Source organism: Leopardus geoffroyi, chromosome B4, assembly GCF_018350155.1.
Source record: "Leopardus geoffroyi isolate Oge1 chromosome B4, O.geoffroyi_Oge1_pat1.0, whole genome shotgun sequence".
Classification (NCBI taxonomy): domain Eukaryota; kingdom Metazoa; phylum Chordata; class Mammalia; order Carnivora; family Felidae; genus Leopardus; species Leopardus geoffroyi.
In genome coordinates, this window is record NC_059341.1 from 139,427,272 (window position 1) to 139,448,925 (window position 21,654).

The 21,654-nt window shown below is 62.9% G+C and overlaps 1 protein-coding gene and 1 long non-coding RNA gene across 7 annotated transcripts in view; both read left to right on the plus strand.

Annotated features, from left to right (window-relative positions):
* The window catches only part of GRAMD4 (GRAM domain containing 4), a 74,826-nt gene that overhangs the window by 40,079 nt on the left and 13,093 nt on the right, over positions 1-21,654 (plus strand). For 5 of the 6 annotated variants that reach the window (XM_045464518.1, XM_045464521.1, XM_045464520.1 and 2 more), the window contains exons 4-8: positions 13,923-14,043; positions 18,253-18,314; positions 20,147-20,279; positions 20,752-20,777; positions 21,333-21,424. In XM_045464518.1, coding sequence (XP_045320474.1) covers positions 13,923-14,043; positions 18,253-18,314; positions 20,147-20,279; positions 20,752-20,777; positions 21,333-21,424 — 434 coding nt within the window. The remainder of the gene's footprint in view (positions 1-13,922; positions 14,044-18,252; positions 18,315-20,146; positions 20,280-20,751; positions 20,778-21,332; positions 21,425-21,654) is intronic. The other variant, XM_045464522.1, reaches the window with a different exon arrangement.
* On the plus strand, positions 1,157-10,766 carry LOC123590893. Its single transcript, XR_006709020.1, has 2 exons — positions 1,157-3,618; positions 3,896-10,766. It is a non-coding gene; the product is annotated as an uncharacterized LOC123590893 (long non-coding RNA).

The window sequence follows — 21,654 nt, forward strand, 5'->3', positions numbered from 1 at the left end:
TTGTCTGGTTTTCAGAGTAATGAGCTGATTCCCTACTTAGAGCATCTCCCTAAGGTGACCATCGAGGGTGTTGGGCTTTTGTGGGTTTTTTGCTGTCCTCATGCGATCATGGCCTTAAACACAGCTGACGTGTCTGAATCGCTGCTACCCGTCGGTGCCCAGATAGACCCACCTCTGGGCCTTGGGTGGTGCTTCGGTTTTGCTTCTGAGTCCTTTCGACGTCAGTCACTCTTCCGTGAGCTCTCTGGTGTGACGGATGCTCCAGGCTCTTCATCATCTCTTGCCCCCGTCCTGGAATTAGCCATTTCTCCTGATTCCTTTCGGTCGAGAGTGGCGTTTAGAAGCTAAGTAAGCCTTCTGGCATACTCGCTGCTGTCACTGTTTCTAGATGTTTCCAGTGGGCAGAGATAGGGTGTCCTGAGTTCACACAGATCATTCGAATTCACATCCAATACCTGGGGTTTTCGTTTTTTTCCTTAAAAAAAAAATGGTGATAAAATATACATAACACAAGATTTGCCATCGTGACCGTTTGACGTGCACCGCTCGTGGTGTTGACACGTTCATGGTATCACACGGCCGTCACCATGTGGTCAGCTTGTGAAACTGAAACCCTGTGCCCATTAAACCTCAAGTCCCCGTGCCCCTCCCCCAGCCCCGGCAGCCAGCGTCCTTCCGTCCGTCTCTGGGGGTTTGGCTTCTGCAGGGACCTCATGCAAGTGGAACCTACAGTGTTTGTGTTTTGGGTTCGGGCGCGATGTCCTCAGGTTCATCCGCGTGGCCGTGTGGCAGCACGTGGCAGCACTCCCTTCCTTTGCAAGGCTGAGTGCCGTTCAGCCGTGTGACTGGACCACATTGTGTCTGTGTGTCCATCTGTTGACAGGCGCCTGCGTTGCCTCCGCATTTGGCTGCCACGAGTGCTGGTGCGCGGTTTTTCCCATCGAGACCCTGTTCTCACGTCCCAGGGTCTTTACTCGCCCTCGTCAGACTGTTCTCTGATCTCTCGGGCTAAAATCCTAGTTCTCGTGACTGATTTAGAGTTTTAGAGATGACTCTTGTTTTCCGTTCACTTTTTATTTTGACCCGATTCCCGATTGGCAGGAAGGTCACGAGAATAACACGAAGGGTCCCTGTAGTCTTCTCAGCCAGGTTGTCGTGCTTGTCGGCCTGTCTGTCCTGTTCCCAGCCATCCGTCCATCTGCCCATCCGTGCACCCACCTGTCCTTCCTCCCATCCACCTGCTGTGGTCCTCTGCAGACGATGTTCTGGAGCTCTCCTGTGTGTTTCCCGAAAGCAGGTACTCTCTTACCTGCCGAACCAGTACCGTTACCGACCTCCAGAAGTTAACGTCCACTCCACACGATCATCTAACCGAAGGCCTTACTGCAGCCTCACTGTTTGTCACAGTGTGCTGTCCTGTAATTTTTAGCAGAGGAGGGTCCCCGGTCACACGTTCCGTTCAGGCGTCCCGTCTCTTCGGTCCGTCTCCTGGAGCGGTTCGGCCTGCCTTCGTGTTTCCTGGTGTTGGCGTTCTTGAAGAGTGCACGTCCCTCAGTTTGGGTTTGTCTGATGTTCCCTCAGGATGAGATTCAGGTGAAGAGTGTCACAGGTGTGATGCTGTGTCCTTTTGTCCCGTGACACGTATTGTAAAGAGTTCTCGTTAGAACCAAACTTCTTTTTGCAGTTGTCTACAATTGCTTGCATGGTTGCACAGTCCAGGCATATTCAGAGAAATCGGTTTCTCTTCCTGTGCACACCCCCTTCCTTCTTCTCCTCTGTAGATAACCAGTGTCTTTTGATTTTACGGCTTATGATTCCACTGACTCTTTTGTAGAAACAAACACGTACGTTCTTAACTTCCTCCTTGGATGAATGTTATCCCGGTCTCACTTTCTCCCATTTCCATTGCCTCCCGGAGGTCCCTCCAGAATGGTACCTAGACAGCGTCCCTGTCCTGCATTACACCTGCTGTGTGGCTTTGGCGGGGTTTAACCGCCTGTGCCCTGGGTGGCGAGTTCCTTTCCTCCGGCCAGGTTCATAGTTTCAGGTGGTCCTTTGGCCGCCCCTGTTGAGCATCTGGCACAACGTCCTGGGTCGTGTGGGTGGAGGAATTAATTGCAGAAAAACTCGGTCGGGTTGGAATCTGCACAGGAGAGCCCATCTCTTCCTCCGCTCTTTCTTCCCACTCAGTAGCTGGGGGAGCAGAGCGTGCACGAGAGGATATACAGCATCCTTGAGACCCACAGGGTGCTTTGGGTTGCTGCTGGACCGGCCTCTGTGCCCCGGTCCCGCAGGAGGGGTGCTGACGTGGGCTCAGGGGAGCTTGGGTCTGCAGTCGGCACCCATGCTTCTAGTCCTCGAGTCGGCCGCCGGGTAACGGCCGGCTGCGGACGTTCACCCGTTCACGGCCTCAGCTCCCCCTCTGCAAAACGCCTAAGTGGCCGGTGTTAAAACTCCATTCAATTATCTGTAGTACTTTCTTCCAGAAAGCAGACTATTGTTCTTTGTGGGGAGGAGGAAATAGCCCGAGTGTGCAGCGGCTTTCTTGGTTATGAAATATTGAACAGTACAAATGTTCCTGAGAGAAAATGACGTAGGGTGGAGACTGTGAGTTGGAAATGCGTCCCGGCTCGTGACTGGAGGCAGGAGCCTAAATTTGTTAAAGAAGTGCATAAGTAAGTTAAAAGCATCGTGCATTTGCATTTAGCCCGAAATGCATTTCGGTTGTTACTGCTTTTTAAGCACGAGCACACAGTAAGTGGTCCACAGTTTCTGTGCCTTTCTCCACCTCCTGCTGGGTGTGGGCCCTGGGAAAGGAGATTCTCTCCGAAAGGGACTTGGGGTGGAATTTGGCTCTTGGAGGAAATGCTCATGGGGCCTCCGGGGTCTGGGGGTTTCCTGGTTGCCAGGCGAAGCCTGAACCTCCCTGACCCGCGCACGGGTTCTGTGTTGATGCGAAGGCCTGTGGAATCCTCCCTGGGGGGCCCACCCTGGGGTCTTGAGCCCCCACGGCGTAGGGACCGTGCTCACTGGGCCACCGACACCCACCCAAGGCCAGATGCATGTAGGTTCCCGGCGGACGCAGATGGGCAGACGGCAGTTAGCTCATGCAGAGTGTGGCTGTGCAGAGGACGGAGGCTGTGCACCGGAGCCCCGGTGCGCCCCTTCCTGCTCCGGAGCCACGGCGGGTCAGTGTGGCTGTCTGTTTCCCGCCCGAGAGGGTTTCACTCCCGTGGCCTGGAGCATCTCTCTCTGATGCCTAGACTTCAAGGAAGGGCCCTGGAGGGAAGGGAAGTTTCTGAGCGGCCAGTTGGGTGGTTGAGGGCAAGCGAGTGCTTTCTCTCCCACAAAGTCCTCTGCCAGCAGGGGCTTTGGGAGCTGCCTGCTGCCTGCTTACGGTTTGGAGGGGGGCGGGAATTGTCCAGACAAGGTGAGGCCCCATTCCAGGCCCACTGGCTGCAGGGCTAGGTGTGGGGTTGGCCACGTGGTGGTGGATGTGGGCCCGCAGATGTCCATCTGGGAGTCTGGCGTTTTGTTTGTTGGTTTGACTCTGCTCCTGCCGTTAAATCGGTGCTGTTCAGCGAAGAGGAAGGCAGATCCGGATCCCTTCTACTCCTGGTGAGAATCTGCCCTTCCATTATCCATTGTGGATGTTGGGCCCCGACTCCTCGACGAGCACAGAGCCCAGCTCACCCCGCCCCAGGCAGGGCCGTCTCAGTGCCCGGCTGAGCGCCCCGCCTGCCCAGTTCCTACTTCAGAGGAGCCACCCCCGGAGCCTGCCGGTGCTGGGCTCGCCCCGTGGGACCCAGGGCTACGGGACTCTTGGGTGGGGGGCGAGGTCAGGGAGCAAGCTCCAGCGGGCCTGCCCGTGTGGTATTTTGACGGCTCTGTCCAGGGTCTGGCATTGTCCTCTGACGGGCACTTTGGAAGAGGACAGAACCGAGCTCCGTGGGATGTGTTTCGTCAGGAGCCACGCGAGCTCTGGGAGCTTTCTCGTTGACGCCCCGCATTCACCCACTGAACACCTCACCCGCTCCCTGGGCGGTGAGGAGCCGGAGGATGGGATCCCGCTACGCTGGCATGCCTGAGCTCCCGCGTGGGGACGGCACCTTGCCTTCCCCGCCCTCTGCCGCCCCCGGCTGGTCCCCTCCTGCCGAGACCCCCACGGACGAGGCCACACTGGTCCAGCGGGCCGCCCTGTGACGTGGGCTGGCCCCAACTTTCTTCCAGCTCCATGTGGAACTTCACGTCGCGCCTCCTCTACTGAGCCGGATTCTCGTGTGACAGAGTGAAGGTGGCCGGCGCCGTATCTACGTATCCCCACAGCTTAGGCTCGTGGTCTAGTGGTTGTGGGTGCTCAGTGCGTATTTGAACGGATGAGTCTATGGATGCATGAGTCAATGGGTAGGTGAGTGGGTGGGTGGGTGAGTGGATGGATGAGTCAGTGGGTAGGTGGGTGGATGGATGGATGGGCCGATGAGTGGGTGAGTGGGTGAATGGGTAGATGGCTGGAGGGTGAGTGGGTGAGCGGATAGATGGATGGACGTGTGGGTCTGTGGGTAGGCGGGTGGATGGATGAGTGGACAGACAGACTGTTCCTTCCACCGGCCACGCTTCTGCACATCCTTCCAGGTCCCAGCGGGCACCTACCACAGCTCAGGTCCTCCAGATCCGCCCTTCCCTGCTCTCACCCCGTCTGGTGTTTGGTCCTTAAGCATGTGTTTTATATGTGTCACGTTTGCTCCCTGGTGAGCTCACCCACTCGGAGACTCAGGGCCTGGTCTTGCCTTGTTGGGGGCAGAGTCCCGGCGGCCCCGACCCCAGAGCTGTGCAGGGTGCAGGTGCTTAGAAAATAGCTCATTGCTGTGGGGAAGGGCTGGGCATGGCGGGCTCAGCTGCGGGGCACTAAGTGCTGGTGGGAAAGAGAGAGGGACCAGGGATGGGCACACACACATTTTCTGTTTCTGGGTCCGGGGCCCCAGAGCCCAGACCTCGGGCGGCCCCGTGAAGCCACGTCATCTGTGCTGAGGGGCTGTCGGTTCCTGAAAGACAGCTGTTCTGGGTCAAAACCCTGGATGAGATCCTATTTCTCATTATTTTACACGGAAAGAATGTTAACCCGCTGCTTGTTACCCCAAAACCCCAGCTGGTTTCCCAAGAGGGACCTAACCCTGCGGTAGGCTGGTGTCTAAGCAGCCCAGCACGGCAGGTGCCGCCCCCTGAGGGCCAGACAGCACGGTCGTTGAAAGCTCGTTCTTGGAGGTTGGTGGCACCACAGTAAGCGAAGTCCACGTCAGAGACATTGCGCGGACGGAAGTTGCCCATCCCGAACGGTGTTTCTCCGGGAGAAGCTGAGGGGGAAGGGAGTTGTCGTGGGCGCTTTTTTGCTGGTCATTAAACGTAGCGGCGTGCCCTCGGCTTAGAGCCTGATACCTGGTCACCGTGGGGAGCACGTGGTTCTGCCTTCTAGAAAGGTCCGAGGCGATGGCCAGCGGGCGAGTTGGGCCGGCAGGCTGTGGGTGGGGAGGGTGCAGGCTGCAGGGCAGGAGGAAGGGTGGGGGCGGAGCCTGGGGCCCCCAGGTGTGCTGCCTCCCACATGGCCAGCGGGAGCAGCTTTCCCAGCGGTCTCTGTGTTTGCAGGCCCGGCCGGTGGGAAGGAGTTTTATTTAAGGATTATCACTTGATTTTTATTTCTGGCTGTGGCTGGGGCTGTCGAATTCTGTGCCAGGAGGACTCCTGCTTGAGAGTTCTACTTTCACACACTTAAAAATAGCCTGGAAGCTGGTTCCTTCCTCCCAGTGACTCCCCTGGAGGCTGGGGTGCTGGGTTGGGCCGTGGCCCACGCTGTCGGGGTGTGTGGTGGGCATGGCCCAGGGCGTCCTCTCTCTGTCCCTCCGAGTCTGGGTGGCCGTGGGCTGGCAGTGGAGGAGGTGCCCGGAGTCCCCGGTCAGCTTGCCGACCCTGCCCGCCTCTCAGGCTCGGGGTCGGGGGGGGGGAGGCGCCTGCTGGACCCTGTGCGCGAGCCCTGCACGGAGTGCCTTACCACACCCTGCTGTTTTCCGGGCTCCACGTCTGTGGCTCATTTTGCCTTGTCCCTTGGCAAGCAGCGGTCAGCAGTCTCTGTAAGGGGCCCCGAACGCCCCCACTAGAGCAGGACCTGGCTTGTGTGGACCCTGCCGCTGCAAGAAGGGGGCATTTGGGACGAGGGAGCCAAGGCTTAGAAAGTCCGAGCGTCCCTCAGGGCTCACCACATCCCCGGGCCTCCCCCTGCCCTGAGTCTGCTGCCCAACGGCTGTCACGGGAGTGGGTGGCATCATGCCATGTGCCCGCCGCTCTCATGGGGGCCCCATTGGACAGCCGTGCAGGGAGGGAATTCACGAATTCTGGGGCAGACTCCCAGTCCTAGAAGGTCCTAGAAGGTCTGGGGATTCAGACTCCCTCCTCAGGCAGGCATTTGGGCTCCCACAGTCTCCCCCAGGCTTCCGGCTGCCCCCAGCGCTCTGCTGCGGCACCCCCGTGGCCACACCAGTCCTTGGAAGGGAGCGAATCACTGTGCTGGGGACCTCACTGTGTGACCCTGGCGGGCCCGGTGGTCTCTAACGCGGCCGCCTTTCCTGCCCCGCAGGGCCCTGACTTGGTGGTCTGATGTGCCAGGGTGTGGCTCCCGCTCCTGGGGACCCCGCCTGTAACTTAGCCGCTGGTGCCTGTGGACTGATGGGCATCTGGCCCCCTGCAAGAGTGGCTCCCACGGCCCGTGAGGCAGGCCGGGTGCAGCCTGCCCCCCACGAAGAGGCAGAGAGGGGCTCCGAACAGCCTGAGAGCATGCTTCACCAAAATGGCGCGTGTAGGGCATGGGCTTGTGGAAGTGTGGGCGACTGGATGTCCTCTGTGCTGGTACTTCTCACAACGGGACTTCAGAGAGTCAGAGCTCTCGTGGTCAGGGCTGGTGGGGCACTTTTCGAATCCTGCTTCAGGTGGGGCCCAGAGAGAGGTGGGGAGGAGATGGGTGGGAGGAGGGGGCTGCTGGGGCCCCTGCATCTCCTGAGGGCCATTTGACCCAGGAAAGGGGTCCGTTCTGTGTTTTGTGACCTGTGGATTCCCGTGGGGCAGGTGGAAGGAGGGACCCGTCCCTCCCTCCCGGGGCCCAGTAGGGCCTCCTTGGACGCAGTCTTGTCTCAGGAAGGAATGTGGGGCGGAATCCTGGCCCCCAAAAGTGTCTGCGCCCTCATCACCAGAACCTGCCACCGTGTCACCTTCGTGGCCCAAGGGACTTGTAACTGAGTTAAGGATCCGAGAGGGGGCCATCCTGGTTACCCGGTGTGCCCAGTCTGATTAACTACAGCAACTCCCGCGAGAGGGAGACAGAGGGTCAGGGGAGATGGGACGATGGAGTCAACGTGAGGTGGTCCCGTGCTGAGACCCGGGAGCCCCACGCTCTGGCAGCCGAGTGTCCAGGCCCGGGGCCCGGGCTCTGCAGAAGGAAGGCTGGTCGCTGCTGGAAAGACTGTGGTCTGGGCTCTGAGGTCAGAGGGCGTTGGGGTCAGCGGCGGCCCCGAGGGGAGGCTGGGTGGAGTGAGACCGGCTCAGCAGTTGCCACTCAGCGGGAAGGGAGGAGGGAGAAATCGATGGCCGTGGGGGGGGGGGGTGGCGGGGGGCGGGTAGGGTTGTGCTGCTGTGTCCTGTGCCCCGTGCACTGTGATTGACCTGAATATGTCACCAGCTGGGGGGACAGGCCGGAACACCCACCCTCCCTGGGTCTGGTCGGTATTTCAGGCTCGGGGAGAGAGCCGCGTGGCCTTGCAGAGAGCTGTTCGCTCAGAGAACGGGAGGGAGATGGCCCCAAATGCCAGTTGGGTTTATTTATCCAGACGTCTCTGTGCCGCCGGGAGAGGAGGCGCTGAAGAGGTGGCGTTCTCTTTTCCGGGAAGGGGGACGGGCAGATTTGCCTGGCTGCGTCCTAGGGTGTGAATCTGTGAGCCGCTGCCCCGCACTGGCTGGGGGAGGGGGGGAGGTTTGTGGCGCGGGGGTGAGGGCTGGGGGTGCGTTCGTCTCTGTTCCGCAGGGGGGCCACCGACCCGGGGAGGCCAGGAGACCGAGGGGCAGTCCGGGGCTGAGGTCCCAAGCCTCCATCCTGGGCAGGGCAGGGCAGGGCAGGGCAGGGCCGAGCCGAGGGGGCTTAACCCCCGAGGGTGTTAAGAGGACCTGGCTCTTGGCTGCCCCGCGTCTCTGAAACCACCTGCGACGGTGAGTGTGTCTTTTTTTGCTCAGCGCACCAGCGGCTCATGGGGCGGAATCTGGGTGTCCACACGTGTCCACGTAGGCTTGGCCCACTGTTGCCACGTGGTGGAACCCAGCCACGTGTTGAGCTTCCGCAGGTTGGCCTCCTGGGGAAGGGAGCTCGGGGGTGGCCACGTTAAGTGAAGTGTGGTTTCCTGCCAATGATGCAGGAGGGGCTGACTGCCTGTGGATGGGGGAGGCGTCCACAGCTGCCTTGACCTTCAGACGGAGCTGAGATACACAGAGGTATTTGGGGTGCGTGTGGGTGTTGGGATGGGAAAGCTCGAGAACACCCCAATCTGGGCACTTGTGAGGTGGCCCCCGGGGTACCTGACTTGGCCAGTGGCCATTCCCCCGGGGGAGAGGTGCCCTCACCCCTGTCCAGGGCTGTCTGCCCGTAAGCACGTGGTGGACAGGACCCCGTGGAGGCTCACCCCGAGGTTCATCCACTGGCTTATCCAGTGAGTCTTGACCGGGCACCTGCTTAGACCAGGCCCGCCGCGGGTGGACCACACTGCTCCGAAGCGAGTGCCCTGGGAGGAGGCTGGGCAGTGCTGTGTAGGCACACGGGAGGGCAGGGCTCTCCCACTGCCGGTGTGCGGGCGCCCTCTTGGAAGAGGGTCCCCGGGCCCTACCTGTGTCAGGACCCACCTCCCAAGGGGCCCAAGGGCCAGTGGGGAGCTGTGTCCAGGCCAGCCCCCTGGGGCCAGCATACCCAGAAGATGTGCTCACAGGGGCCACCTGATGCCTGCTCTGGCCGGGGTGCGGTTGCTTCATCACAGCAGTGTTCCCTCTGACGAAGCCTGGTGCATAATACGCGCACAGTGGGCGTTTGCTGAGGAAGTTGTGTGCGAGCAGGTGGTCTCTCTGGGCAGCTGGGCTTAGTGTGGGGCCGAGTGGAAGTCTCTGCGGCGGCCGGAGCTCCCGGGCCGATAACGTGCTAAGCTGTGGGTCCCCGGTCGCCCGAGTACCTCCCAGCCGGTGCCGTGTGTGCCTGGAAACCACAGGTGGGGACTCCCAGTCCTCCTGAGCCCTCAGGGTGGGTCCCCGGGAGCCCCGGTGCAGGGCTGGGGAAGGCTGAGGCCTGACGCGTGGGGGCTGGCGGGTCCGCTGCGCAGGGTGCGGATGTCCCTCGGGTGCCGGAGGCGTCGTGCCAGGGCAGCGGCCCCTCCCCCACCACTGGTGTCCTCGCCGTCGGGCTCCCGGCCGGTCCCGGTGTGTGCGTCCTACAGCTGGCACGTCTGCTCCCGCCGCTGGGTGTGCTGCCTGAGAGCTCGCTGGGCTGTCCTTGCTCGCCTGCTGTCCGTTCACCGTGCCTTTCCTGGCTTCTCCTTGGGCCAGGCTGGGCCCTGGGCCTTCACAGACAGTAGACAGACGGGGACTGTGGGCTCGAGCCAGGGGATCCTGCGCGTGAGTGTAGACTTAGAAACGTGGTGTGTTTCTAGCGGTCGCGTTTGCTGAGCCTTTATCTGTGGACCTGCATCCCCTCGAGGAATCCCCTCCCAGCACCCTGAGGAGAACCCATGTTGCCCACGTTCCTGTTAGAGCAAACCCATGAGGGAAGTGACAAAATGCCACGTTGAATGTGTGGGGAGCGGTCGGGGAGGTTGCTCTGGGAGGGGAAATGGTGCCTTGAGACTGAGTGGCAGGGAGGGGGCACCAGCATGTGCAAAGGTCCCGGGGCAGGGTCAGACCGTGGGCCGAGCTCTGAAAGGAGATCCCTGTGGCTTGGACCCAAAGAGCAAAGCCGAGGGAAGAGCAGTGAGACACAGCAGGCGAGGCGGAGTGGGGGGCATCGCTTTGGAGGGATTCGCTGAGTAGTTGGATTTTATCGCAAGCCCCTGCCGACTTTTAGGCAGGATGGCGGCAGGAGTGCCGTTTAGAGGTGGATTGGAGGGTGTCAGGGGGCCAGTTAGGAACCATAAACCTGGCTGGCTACCGTGAGCGGGGACACATGGCTGCCTCGGCAGGGCTGGGGGGGCGGGGCTCAGCTGGGCTTCCCGCAACCCTGGAGCTGGGGCTCTGTGCTCCTGTCACCTGCCTCCCTGGCCCCCTTCCCTTGCTGCCTGGCCCCTGTTGCTGGCTCTGACTCAGAAGTGGCTCTCTGGACCTGGGCAGAGACCACCCTCTCCTCTCCCCTCTGCACGGCCCCCCTTATGGGGCCTGTTCTGTGTCCAGATTCAGCGGGTCCAGAGGCCTCAGTCTTTGGGGAGACTTAGCTGTGTGGGGGCCACCCTGCTTCACCCCGGGACTGAGGGGGTCTGCGTGGGAGCTGGGAGGGACCGCTCCCTGTAGCGTTGGCGTGTCCTCTTTCTGTGCGGGACCTTCTCCCAACAGGCCTCAGTAGTAGGAGGGGCCCGGAGGGGCTGGCGGGTGCTGGAGGGTGCTGGGCGCAGTTGCCCGGAGCCGGGCGGATCCCTGCGGGGTTAGACGCACGGGAGGGCCTCGCGCACTCCAAACGCTCACCGAGCAGGTGGACCCCGGCCCTCGCAAACCCGTGTTCTTCGTGAAATCCGGCGAGCCCCGAACAACCCAGGCAGGAGGTGTGGCCAGGCACCCTCGAGGCGGGAGGGTCTTCTGACCTTGGGCCTCTCGGCCTGCCCGTGTGCCGTCTGGACACAGAGCCTGCTGCAAGCCAGTCTGCGCTTGGGGCCTCCGGCTGCCGTGCTGACCTTGGCCTGAATTTCGGGGGCTCGGGCTCAGCCCTGTGTCCCCAGGTCTGGGGAGGCAGCCAGGACAGGAAAGGAAGCCTCTGGGTCTTCCCCGGCCCCCCCTCCCCCCAGGCCAGCGAGGGTCTCACCATGACTGGCAGCGAGGGGCAGCGGGGGCCTGCACTCCCGCCACTGGTCACACTCGGGGGGGGGGGGGTCCTGGCTCTTCCCCGGCTCCAGGCCGCACCTCCGATTTTGGTGAATTGGTCGCGTTCCTGCGCCTCAGGAAGACCTTTCCAGGACTCGAGCCAAGTGTGGCTTTTCCTGAGTCCACAGGGCTCAGTTCTCCTCGGCGCCAACCCCCCTCACCCGCTCACACGTGCCCCGCGACGCCCGCCCACCCCTCGGACTCACTCCCTGAACGGGGCTGTTCTCACTGTCCGGGTCCCCGGTTCTCAGTGTCCGGCTCACTTCTCTGTCACAAGTGTCCTGGTGCGCGAGGCCACGCGCTGGTCCTGTGAAGAGCGGCGAGATACCCGTCCGTCAGGGTGACCGCGAGCGCGGGCCTCCCCACCGCTCTGTTCCGTCTTGCTCGGGCCCCAGCTCAGCAGACTTGTTTTGTGACTTTAACTGTTGACTAAAAGGGGGAAGTGGGATCATCGGCCCCCAGCAGATGCCTGTGGAGGAGGCTCTTCCTGGGTCTCGGCCTCGGCAGCACCGTCGGCGTGGGGAGCCGTCGCTCTTCGGGACGTGTTCTCCGGGGGGGCTCGTGGCCGGGCCACGGCACGTGTCGGGGGCTGCCGTGGCCGCATCCCCGTTGCACCTGCCTCTCCCTGCAGGGCGGTCGGGGTGTCTCATCAGGTGGCTGTGACCTATTTGGACGCGGGGAGCCCAGCCCAGCCCCGCGAGGAGGCAGGTCTTCGGTCCTTCGCACCTGTGTGGTCCGTCTGTCCCCGGCGGGTGGCGACCCCTCTAGGAGACGATGCAGAGCCTTGAGAAGTGAGGGCTGGGGTCCAGGGGCAGAGTGGAGACGGCCGAGCTCCGTGCCATCGTGGGGCTGTGACGAGAGCAGGTCCACCGCGTGTCCAGCTCAGAAACGAGAGGGCCGTCTCCACCGTGACTGGGAAATGCGGGAGCTGAGGATTTTCAGGGGGACTCCTGCATTTTGCCGTGATACGAGAGTCGGCACAGCCCTCGAGAGTTGAACCAGTTGCCCGCGGCCGGCTGTCGCTCCCCAGGTGTTTGTGGGGGACCCGGTGGGGGAGGCGCTCCGAGGGGGGCAGAGACAGCCGGGGCCCGTGAGCCGCTGTGGACCAAATGTCTGCATCCCCCCAGATTCGTGTGTTGAAGGCCTCGCCCTCAGGGTGGGCGGGGTGGGGGTGGGGGGTTAGAGGTGGGGCCCCTGGGAGGTGGTCAGGGTTAGACAAGGTCACCCGGGTGGGGCCCCCAGCCCCCAGCCCCCAGCATGGGTTGGCGCCCTTTCTCTGCGTGCCGTGAGGACATGGTGAGAAGGTGGCTCCCCCGGGCTCGGCGGGCACCCTGGCCTCAGCCTGCCGGCCTCCGAGCCCTGAGGAATCCGTCTGTTGTTCAGGCCCCACAGCCTGTGCTATTTCGTCCTGGCTGCCCGAGCTGAGACCTCGTCCTCGTTACACACAGTCTCAGAAGGGGGAGGCCTCGCCTGTGCCTAGAAGCTAGCTGGCGGTCGCCCCTGGGCACTGGGGACGGGGCGGAGCCAGATGGCAGGTGCGGGGGCCTCTGTGGCCCGAAGTGTGTCGTGTCTGGATCTGGGTGTCCGCCGTGCGCTCGCGCAGTGAGGCGTGCGTGCGCTTAGGGTCTGTGCACACGTGCGTGCCCCACTCCGTGGGAGTTTCCTCTCACTGCTGCACCAGATTTCCACACACCGAGAGGCTTAAAATAGCGTACTTACTCTCTTATAATTCTGGCGGCCAGAAGTCCAAGCCGAGGGTCCCACGTTGGCAGGGCCGTGTTCCCCTGGAGGCCCTAGGGGAGAATCTGTTTCCTCGACTTCACTGGCTTCGAGAAAGCGGCGGTCCTTGGCCGCTGGCCCCTTCTGCTACCCTCAAGGCCAGCGGCCTGGCACCTGCCAGCGTCTCCTCTCTCTAACCTCTGACTCTCCTGCTGCCTCTTGGGAGTTTACATGATGGCAGTTTGGGTCTGCTGGGATAACCAGGATGCTTTCCATCTCAAGGTCCGTACGTGTATCACATCTGCAGGGCTGCTTTGTCCACGAAGGGACATAGTCCCAGGTGCCAGGAATCAGGTTGGGACATCTTTGTGGACCGTTACCCAGCTTACCACATACTCTAGTTAAAACCACACGTACATGGCTTCGGCTTCCACCCCTGCCAGGAAACGTCAGGTCCTCATTCTGGCTCCCAGGGCTCTGTGCGCCCGGCCCCCCATCTCATCTGTGACTCCTCCCCTCGGCCCGTGGGCCGCTTCTGCCTCAGGGCCTTTGCAAGGCTGTTCCCGAGACAAGGGACCTGCGGCCCTGATGTCCATCCCCTCCGGGTCCTGGCTGATGGCAGGAGCTCCCCGCCGGCCCAGCACCCCGGGGGGCGGGAGCCACCCGTCTGCCCATCGTAGGAGCTCCGCGCTGTGGCCGCGGCCTCCCGGCCACACCTAGTGCACGTGTGCGTCCAGGCGACGTCGGTGGGGTGGCCAGGTGTCCCCGGGATCCCTTCCGCTGGGGCATCCTGTGGGTGCAGTGATTTGGCGAGCTGCCTTTCCCGCGTCTGGTCCGCACCGGACTCCTCGCCGTTGCTTTGCGCCAGCTCCTGCCCCCACCGTGTGAGAGGAGCCCCGGTTAATAGTCCCGCCTGCAGCGTCCCCCGCCCCGTGGCGGAGCAGGAGAGCCGCCGTGGCCCGGCAGCCGCGGGCCGAGCCCTGTGTCCGAGCCCTCCCGTGGTGTCCGCGCCGTCGAGGGGCAGGGTGGACCCGGGCGATGGTCACCTGGCAGCTGTCTCCCTGCAGAGGAGGAGCTCCGCAAGCTGAGGGAAGAAACCAACTCGGAGATGCTTCGGCAGGAGCTGGACCGGGAGCGGCAGCGGCGGATGGAGCTGGAGCAGAAGGTCCAGGAGGTGCTGAAGGCCAGGTGAGGAGGGGGCCGAGGCCCCCCGCTGCCCCCGCGGGCGCCTCCTTGCCCCCGAGCCGCCACGGGGGTCGGGACCCCTTCCTGAGCCACCTGCCGCACGCAGCGACCTCGGGGTTCGCCCGCCGTGGAGGGTCACCCTCATCCCGGCAGCGCCCCTCCGTTCTGGAGGTGACGCCCCGGCTTCTGGGGGGGATGGTGTGGGCCCTGCTGTGGGTGGAGCTGTCCCTGGCGCGTGGCCCCCTCGGCACTCCCCACCTCTGCCCGCGAGAGCTGGGCCCCTGCCTCACGGTGCCACCAGCGAGAAGCGGGTCATTCCGGGGGGTGTTTGCACGTTCGGAGACCCGTCCTCTCCCTGTCCCTGCAGGCTGGCAGCCTGGCGGACGAGGCCGCTGCTGGGACATCCCCGCCAAGAGCTGGTTCCTCTGTGGGGTGGGCGAGTGCATTGTTGTTACCGAGCGTTGTCACCAGCTCTGGTTCCAAGGATCCCCCCCAGGCTCCAGGTGCCCCGTGCACGGGGTTTAGTCGGTGGGAAGGCGATGGCCAGACGCTGGCTTCCTGTCAGGTCTTACCCGTTGGTGGTCAGCTCCCGGGAGCTGGGGGCACCTGGCTGTCTTTGGAGGAAGGGTCTTTACCCTGCTCTGCAGGCATTGAGGACAACTCGTGTGTGCTTTTGGGCAGCGTTGAAATCGGGCTGTGTTGCCTGTCCCCGCAGGTCAGTGTGGCTGTTCCAGGGTTCTTCGGGACTCCCTGGGGTGGGGAGGCCTCGAGCTTGTCAGGGGAGGGACCCACCCGACTTTGCATTCTGCCCCGGCTGCAAGGCCGGGGCCCCGTCCCAGACATCGGCACATGGGCCTCAGCCAGGACTTTACCTGATGCTGAACTTTCTTACGTGGAAATCTGTAGACATGCAAAGATTCAATTACGTTTTAATTATGCAAAGAGGTGCAGCGAGTCACCTGACCTGGACGGATGCTGGGAGATCCAGGGACTGGCCCTGTCCCCGGGTGCCTTCTTGGCCTGCCGGCCACGGCCAGCCTTCTGTGGCGCGTCACAGCACCGTCTCCCCGACAGAACGCACTTCTGTCTGGGGCAGATGCGTGTTTGGGTCCAGCCTCGCCCGGAGCCCTTGGCTGGAGGCTGCAGGTCCCCCGGTGGCCTTGAGTGGTGTTTGCCCACGTGTCTGCTCTGTCCGTTTCCCAGCCCCCGCCCAGCCTCACTCCCCAGTCCTTCACCAAAGTCCCCTCCCAGTTCTGAGGACGCAGAGGGACCAGTCTCCCACAGGTCTGCTTGGGGACCAGCTGGGTGATTATAGTTAAGGAACATCCAGGCCAGGACCCAGGAAGCTAAGGGTTCTGGGGTGCATTGTGGGGCTGCTCCCCTGCTTTCTGTGGGGGTGGGGTTTAGGAACCTTTTGGAAACTGAGGCCTGAAGGGGGAGGTACAGGGAGAAGCAGGTTTCATGCAAGAGATGACTTCTCTCTCTCTCTTTTTTTTAATATTTGTTTATGTTGAGAGAGAGAAAGCATGAGCTAGGGAGGGTCAGAGAGAGGGAGGGAGAGAGAGAACCCCAAGCAGGCTTTGTGCTGTCAGCGCAGAGCCCAGCATGGGGCTTGATCTCACGAACCTTGAGATCATGACCTGAGCTGAAATCAAAGAGTCGGACGCTTAACCAGCTGCGCGTCCCACAAGTGATGACCTTTCACACCGTCATCTTGATGTCTGTGTGGGGGTGGCCGTGGGCCGTCCCTGGTGGGTGAGCATGTGGAGGGGCCCCTGCACGCGCGCGCACACACACACACACACACACACACACACACCCACCCACCCAAGCTGCAGATGAGCTGTAGGATTGAAACCTGGGGATTAGGTTTATGTAAACCTCTGTTTTGGTTTTAAAGAGAATTTCTGAAAAACCATCTCGGTTAAAGCTTATTTATCAGTAGGCAAAGGCCTTTTCCAGTTCGGGGTCCAAAAGCCACGTAGAAACACTGCCCTCCCGCCTTGTGCCCGTCTGTGGCCAGGCCTTGCCTGGGACCCCGGCCTCAGGCTCTCCTCTCGGGCCGCTCCTGTGCTGGGCCCCAGGCCATACTGAGCCTTGGCGGGGGCTGCTCTGTGTGTGGGGTGAGATGGACCCCCCAGCCCAGGGAGGGTCGGGGGCAGAGTGAGCCTGGCGCCCGGCCCTGGCATCACACTTGGAACCTCCCGGGCCTCAGTGCCCTCTGGCCTCGCATGGGTTGCGGATCAGGAAATTGGATTTCCAAAAAGCAATTCAGGCACATTCCACTCCAGCCTTGTTGGCCGAGCATCGAGCATTAGCACAGGTTGTTCCGGAACATTTGAGTGAGTCCACGGGTGTTAGAAATCCAAGGCTCCTTTTTTCCGATTGAGGTCACACGGCTCTTGTTTCCCTGAGGTCACCCTGTTGGTGTCCCCCTTGACCGGGAGCTGCGGGTGGGACCGGGCGCCCCAACGTCTTAGGCTGCGATCTCCTGATGCGCCATCTCCCCGCTGCCCGCCGTCTCCTGTGTCCCGTGCACGTAACAGGCACCGACAGCAGTCCAGGTCCGGTGGGACGTGTCGCCCGGAGACCCACACCCGTGTCCTCTGGCCTCTCCCAGGGGGCGGCACGCGGCCCGTTACTGTTGAAATGGCTGTTTGTTTCTAGCAGGTAATCGTGTTAGAAAAGTCAGTTAGTGCCTGTGTAAACCGAGCCCAGGGCCCCAGAAAGCGGCCACCGGCCACCCGGACCCCGGGCCCACCTGTGGCTCAGGCAGGGCCGTGTCCTTTGCAGTGCACGCCTGGACCCGGGCTCGGCAGGAGCACATTTGTTAGCGCTTCTCAGGTGGGCTGCGGCTTCCGGAACCTCCAGGTTCACCGGAGACATCCTGGTGTTGAGGCCGTCACCCGTGCCTGGGAATGGAAGGCACTCCGTCGGGTCCTGGGCGCCTCTCCTGTTCCCAGTAAACCCCTGTCGGTGGGAGCTCTGGGCGTGGGCGGCTGTTTGGGCCGCCCGGCCCCCTCCTCCCTGACCGTGGCTCCCTTCTCTGGGACTCCACCTCTGTCTCGTGTGTTCCTCACCCACTGCCTAGTGAGGCTGCAGGCCTCACCCACCCTGCTTGTCTCCCGTCCAGCTCGTCCCCTGCGCCTCCTGTTCCAGATTCCAGTCGCGGCTTTCAAGCCCGCAAACCAGGTCGGTTCACGGAAGTGTGGCGTGAAATCCCGTTATGTGAACAGAGCAGAAACCGCCCCTCATCCTTCCCCGAAGCTGAGGGTCTCCCAGGCCTGGCATCTCTATCTTGAAAGAGTCCTCTGTGTTCCACCCCGCCCCCCAAGCCCCTGCTGAGTTCTGCCTGGGGCTCCACCCTCCCCACATCCTGGGGTCCCTGCTGGCCTGGGAGCCACAGGAACAGTGCGTTGCTGCCTGGCCAAAGCACCACCCGGGGGCTGGGGGCTGGGGGCTGGGGGCTGGGCCAGCTCCATCAGGCCCTTTGGCTGAAAGGTCAGTGGTCAGGATCTGGCAGGTAGACAGAACTCCAGGCGAGGGCTCTGAGGCCGGGGGACTGCCGTGATCCGTTGTGGCTGGGCCACAGGGGCAGGAAGCCAGGCAGGTGGCTGGCACGGGCATCACCCAGCCTGTGGCCTTGCACGGGGCTTGCTGAGTGCGTGCATTGATAAGTGTCTTTTCATTAGCATGCTAGTTAGTTAGCGTAAGGGGTATTTATTCGGAACTTAATAAGGAAACAGATGTGTTAGGAGCGCCTGCGTGGCTCAGTCGGTTGAGTGTCTGACCCTTCGGCTCAGCTCAGGATCTCACGGTCCAAGCCCCACATGGGGCTGTGCCGAGGGCGGAGCCTGCTTGGGATTCTGTCTCTCCCCCTCTCTGCCCCTCCCCCCGCGCACTTGCTTTCTCTCAAAATAAACAAATCAACTTAAAAAAAAAAGCAGATGTGTTAATAGGAGAGGAAAGGGTTGCATGTTTATCAGCGATTACTCGGTTATTAAAAAAACAGCAAAAAAAACGTGTCCGTCACGAACGCGACTCTGTGAGGCCCGGACACCGTCACGACGTCTGAGTCGTCAGGTCCCAGTGGAGCCCAGCTGCTTGGAAGGCACACTTGAGTGCGGTGGGCTCCCTGAGTGCCAGGACTTTGCAGAGCCCGGGCTCGCTTGGAACTAACAGGACTCTTGCCCCTTCTCCCCTCCCTTTAAGAACCGAGGAGCCGACGGCTCAGCAGCCTCCGAAGGGGCAGGCCCAGGTCAATAACGGAGCAGGTAGGGCCCCCGTGGGCGGCCGGGCCGGGCCGGGGTGGGGTGGGGGCTGGGCCTGTTCCTGGGCACACCTGCCCACGTGGGGTCTCCTTGCGTCGGGCCCCCGTGGGCGTCTCCGGTTGTGAGCTGGCGAGCGGTCACAGCAAATGAGATGTGATTTCATTTTTCTGTAAAGATGCCGCGCGGCACCCGCTCCAGCCCCTCCTGACTGAGAAGTAGTGTCGTCCTCACACTGGCCTCTCGGCCACTGACCTGGGGGCCCCTCCCTGGGTCAGGACACACAAGCCTCTTCTCTGCACCTCCCCCCCTGCCGAGCCCTGTTCTTTATCTCGCTCTACCCTTTGTCCTTCCTAACGATGTCCTGGGAGGAAACGGGATTTTCTGTCCAGCTGTCTAGGGATCTGACCCGGGGTGGGCCTGGCCCTCCCGTCTCCTGACGTAGGACCCGTTCCCACAGGCTGACCACTCGTGAGCACCCCCTCTGTGCCGGGAGCTCAGAGTCACGCTGGCAGGGCCTCGGGGTCAGGCCTGTCTCACATACAGCTCAGGAAACCGAGACCCGGGAGGGAAAGCCCCTTCAAGGGGCACCCGCCACGTGGAGGCCCAGACAGGTCCTGTCTTCCAGCGGGGACGTGCAGGTAGGCCGGTCCAGGTACAGGGCCGGCTGCTGTGCCCCTTGGGTCACCGTCTCCCCGGGCCCCTCCACGCTCAAGCCAGGAGCGGCAGGAGAGACCCCGAGGTCCCGGCTGTACACCGTGATTGATGAGTCCCCTGCACACGTGGGGAGTGTCAGAGAAGTGAAGGGCGGAAAGACCCCAACGCTCTGGGTCCCCAGCCGAGGTCCACTCGGTAGCCCTCGTCACCGGTGCGGTGTGTGGGCAGAGGGAGGGGCAGTGGGAGGAGGGGACAGGTGCTCTGCGTGGTGCCCCCCGCCCCGCGGCCAGCACGGAGGGGTGAGCAGCGCCTGAAGCCTGTCCAGGCCACAGGCCCGACGTAGACCTGGGGGTTGGCATACCGGAGCCCCCTGTCTGACTTCACAGTTTTAAAAAAAAGGTTTCTGCATTTTTAAACGGCTGGAAAAAAATGGAAGGAATGTGGATTTCACAATTGAGCATCCATAGTGTGGTTTCATGGGGACGCAGGCGGTCCCATCGGGTCACGTAGTGTCCATGGCTGCTGTCCAGCCGTCCAGGTGGCTGTAGCATTCACTGCTTTGCCCACCTCTGCGTGTGCTGAGCACAGTCCCGCTCCAGGGAGGGGTGAGAGGCCCCCAGACGCTCCCCGTTCCTTTCCTCCCCGAGACCTCTGTTCCCTGTGCCTGGGCGGCCTCTGTGTGCAGACCTGGCCCGGTAGAGTGTCACATGGGACCACGTCCCTGCCCTCCCTCTCCTTAATTGTGGCGGGACAGCGCCCCCTGCGGGTGACTCTGTGCGGAGCACTCAGGGTGCGTGGTTTCCTCCTGGTTTTCTGAATCTGTGAGGTGGGTCCCCTTCTGAAGGTCTCGGTCACGGGGGGCAAAGGCCACGTCCTTCCCTGGGGCCCCCACCAGGATACAACCCCTGGGCGCACACGTTCCCTGGCCGTCCCTCAGGTCCACGGCGTCCCAGGGGGTGAGCCCCCAGCCAGAGAGAGAGAAAGGGAGGGCGACCCCGTCCCCGGTGGCGGGCCGTCTGCTGGGGCTGCAGCTGCTCCCCGGGAGGGGGGTGTGACAACAGAGACGCCACGGGGTCCGCGGTGGCCGTGTCGGGCCTCGTGGCGGGAGCGGGTCCGGCTCGGCCTCAGGGTGTCCACGCCCCACTCTATCCGTGTTGCTCACCGGGAGCTCCTCCCCGCAGACCGGCGGAGCCAGGGGCTGTGCCCCCGTGTCCAGAAGTGGTTCTACGAGAAGTTTGGGGAGTACGTGGAGGACTTCCGGTTCCAGCCCGAGGAGAGCACGGTGGAGACGGAGGAGCCCCTCAGCGCCCGGAGGTGGGGCCCTCGGGGGGGAGGGGCCTCGGGGGGAGGGGCCTCGGGGGGAGGGGCCCTCGGGGGAGCCAGGCCAGCGCCTGGGGCGAAGCGACAAAGTGGCTGATGTCAGGGCCGGTCCCAGGACACAGCCACACGCCCTTCCCCAGGGAGCAGGGGTGGGAGCAGGGTCACGTGACCGGCAGCCCCACCCCCACCCCACCCCCCACTCCCCGCCCAGCTCAACACTCTGGGCTTCCTGACAACAGCATGTGGGGACCATCGTCTCGGGGACTCGGGTTCTGGGATGTGTGCAGGAGACAAGGGGCAGCACCGTAGGTGAGACCCCCCCCAAGTTAGTGATCAGCAGTGATCCGCCCCTGGTGTGGCCCCCGCGTCCCAGGTCATGCTGTGCTCCCCGCGTGGCAGTGGAACATGGCGGTGGGGATGCGGCTGTGCCGGTGCTGGCGCTCACCTCTCTCTCCCTCCCTCTTAGGTTGACGGAAAACATGAGGCGACTAAGTGAGTACCTCGCACGGCCGTGTGGGGCCAGGGGAGCGGGGCCTCGGGGCTGAACTGGACGTCTTTCCAGAAAGATGTTCCTGGAGGTTCCTTAGGAATAAGGCTCCCGTCAGCAGCATGTCCAGCACCCCCCCCGGGCACCCCCCCCCCCCGCCCCCCGCCATCCATCTGGAGCAGGACAGGATGAGGCCAGCTCTGCCCGTCCCCAAGCTGGGCCTGGACGTGTCCCTCTAGGCCTGGAAGCCCCAGTGGAAAGCGGTGCTTCTCCAAGCATTGGCCAGGCCCCGGGCGATGACAGGGACCATCCCCCCCGCCCCGGCTCCCCCTTTCTCCCGTGTGTGGCACAGGCGTGGGGGGGGGAGCGGCCAGCTGGCGGCTTGTGCAGGGATGGTGCGCGGTGGGTGGCACCAGGGTGGCTGGGAGAGGCCAGCTGGCGGTCAGGCGCCCCAGGAATCCAGGTTGTTCGGGGCCCCCTGCGCTCATGCCCCTTGCGCTGTTGGCTGCCCCCCGGGGTGTGCCTGAGTGCCGGCCTCACCGCAGTCGTTCTGTCCCCAGAGCGTGGTGCCAAACCCGTCACCAGCTTCGTGAAGAACCTCTCTGCCTTATCGGACTGGTACTCCGTCTACACGTCCGCCATCGCCTTCACCGTGAGTCCCTCGGGGTCAGAGACGGTCTGCCAGCCCCCAGGGCGGCCAGCACGGTCTCCCAGCTGTCCCCAGGGATGCACTGCCCCTTAGCTGCTCTGGCTGTGCAGTGGGAACTGTGCTGCTACCCGGCCCTGGGTTGTCTTGAGGGCCTTGCGGGGGAGGGGGAGCCCCAGACAACCCCCCGGGGCAGCGCCTCAGGAGCAGGCCTCTGTCCACACCTCCGTCTGCTC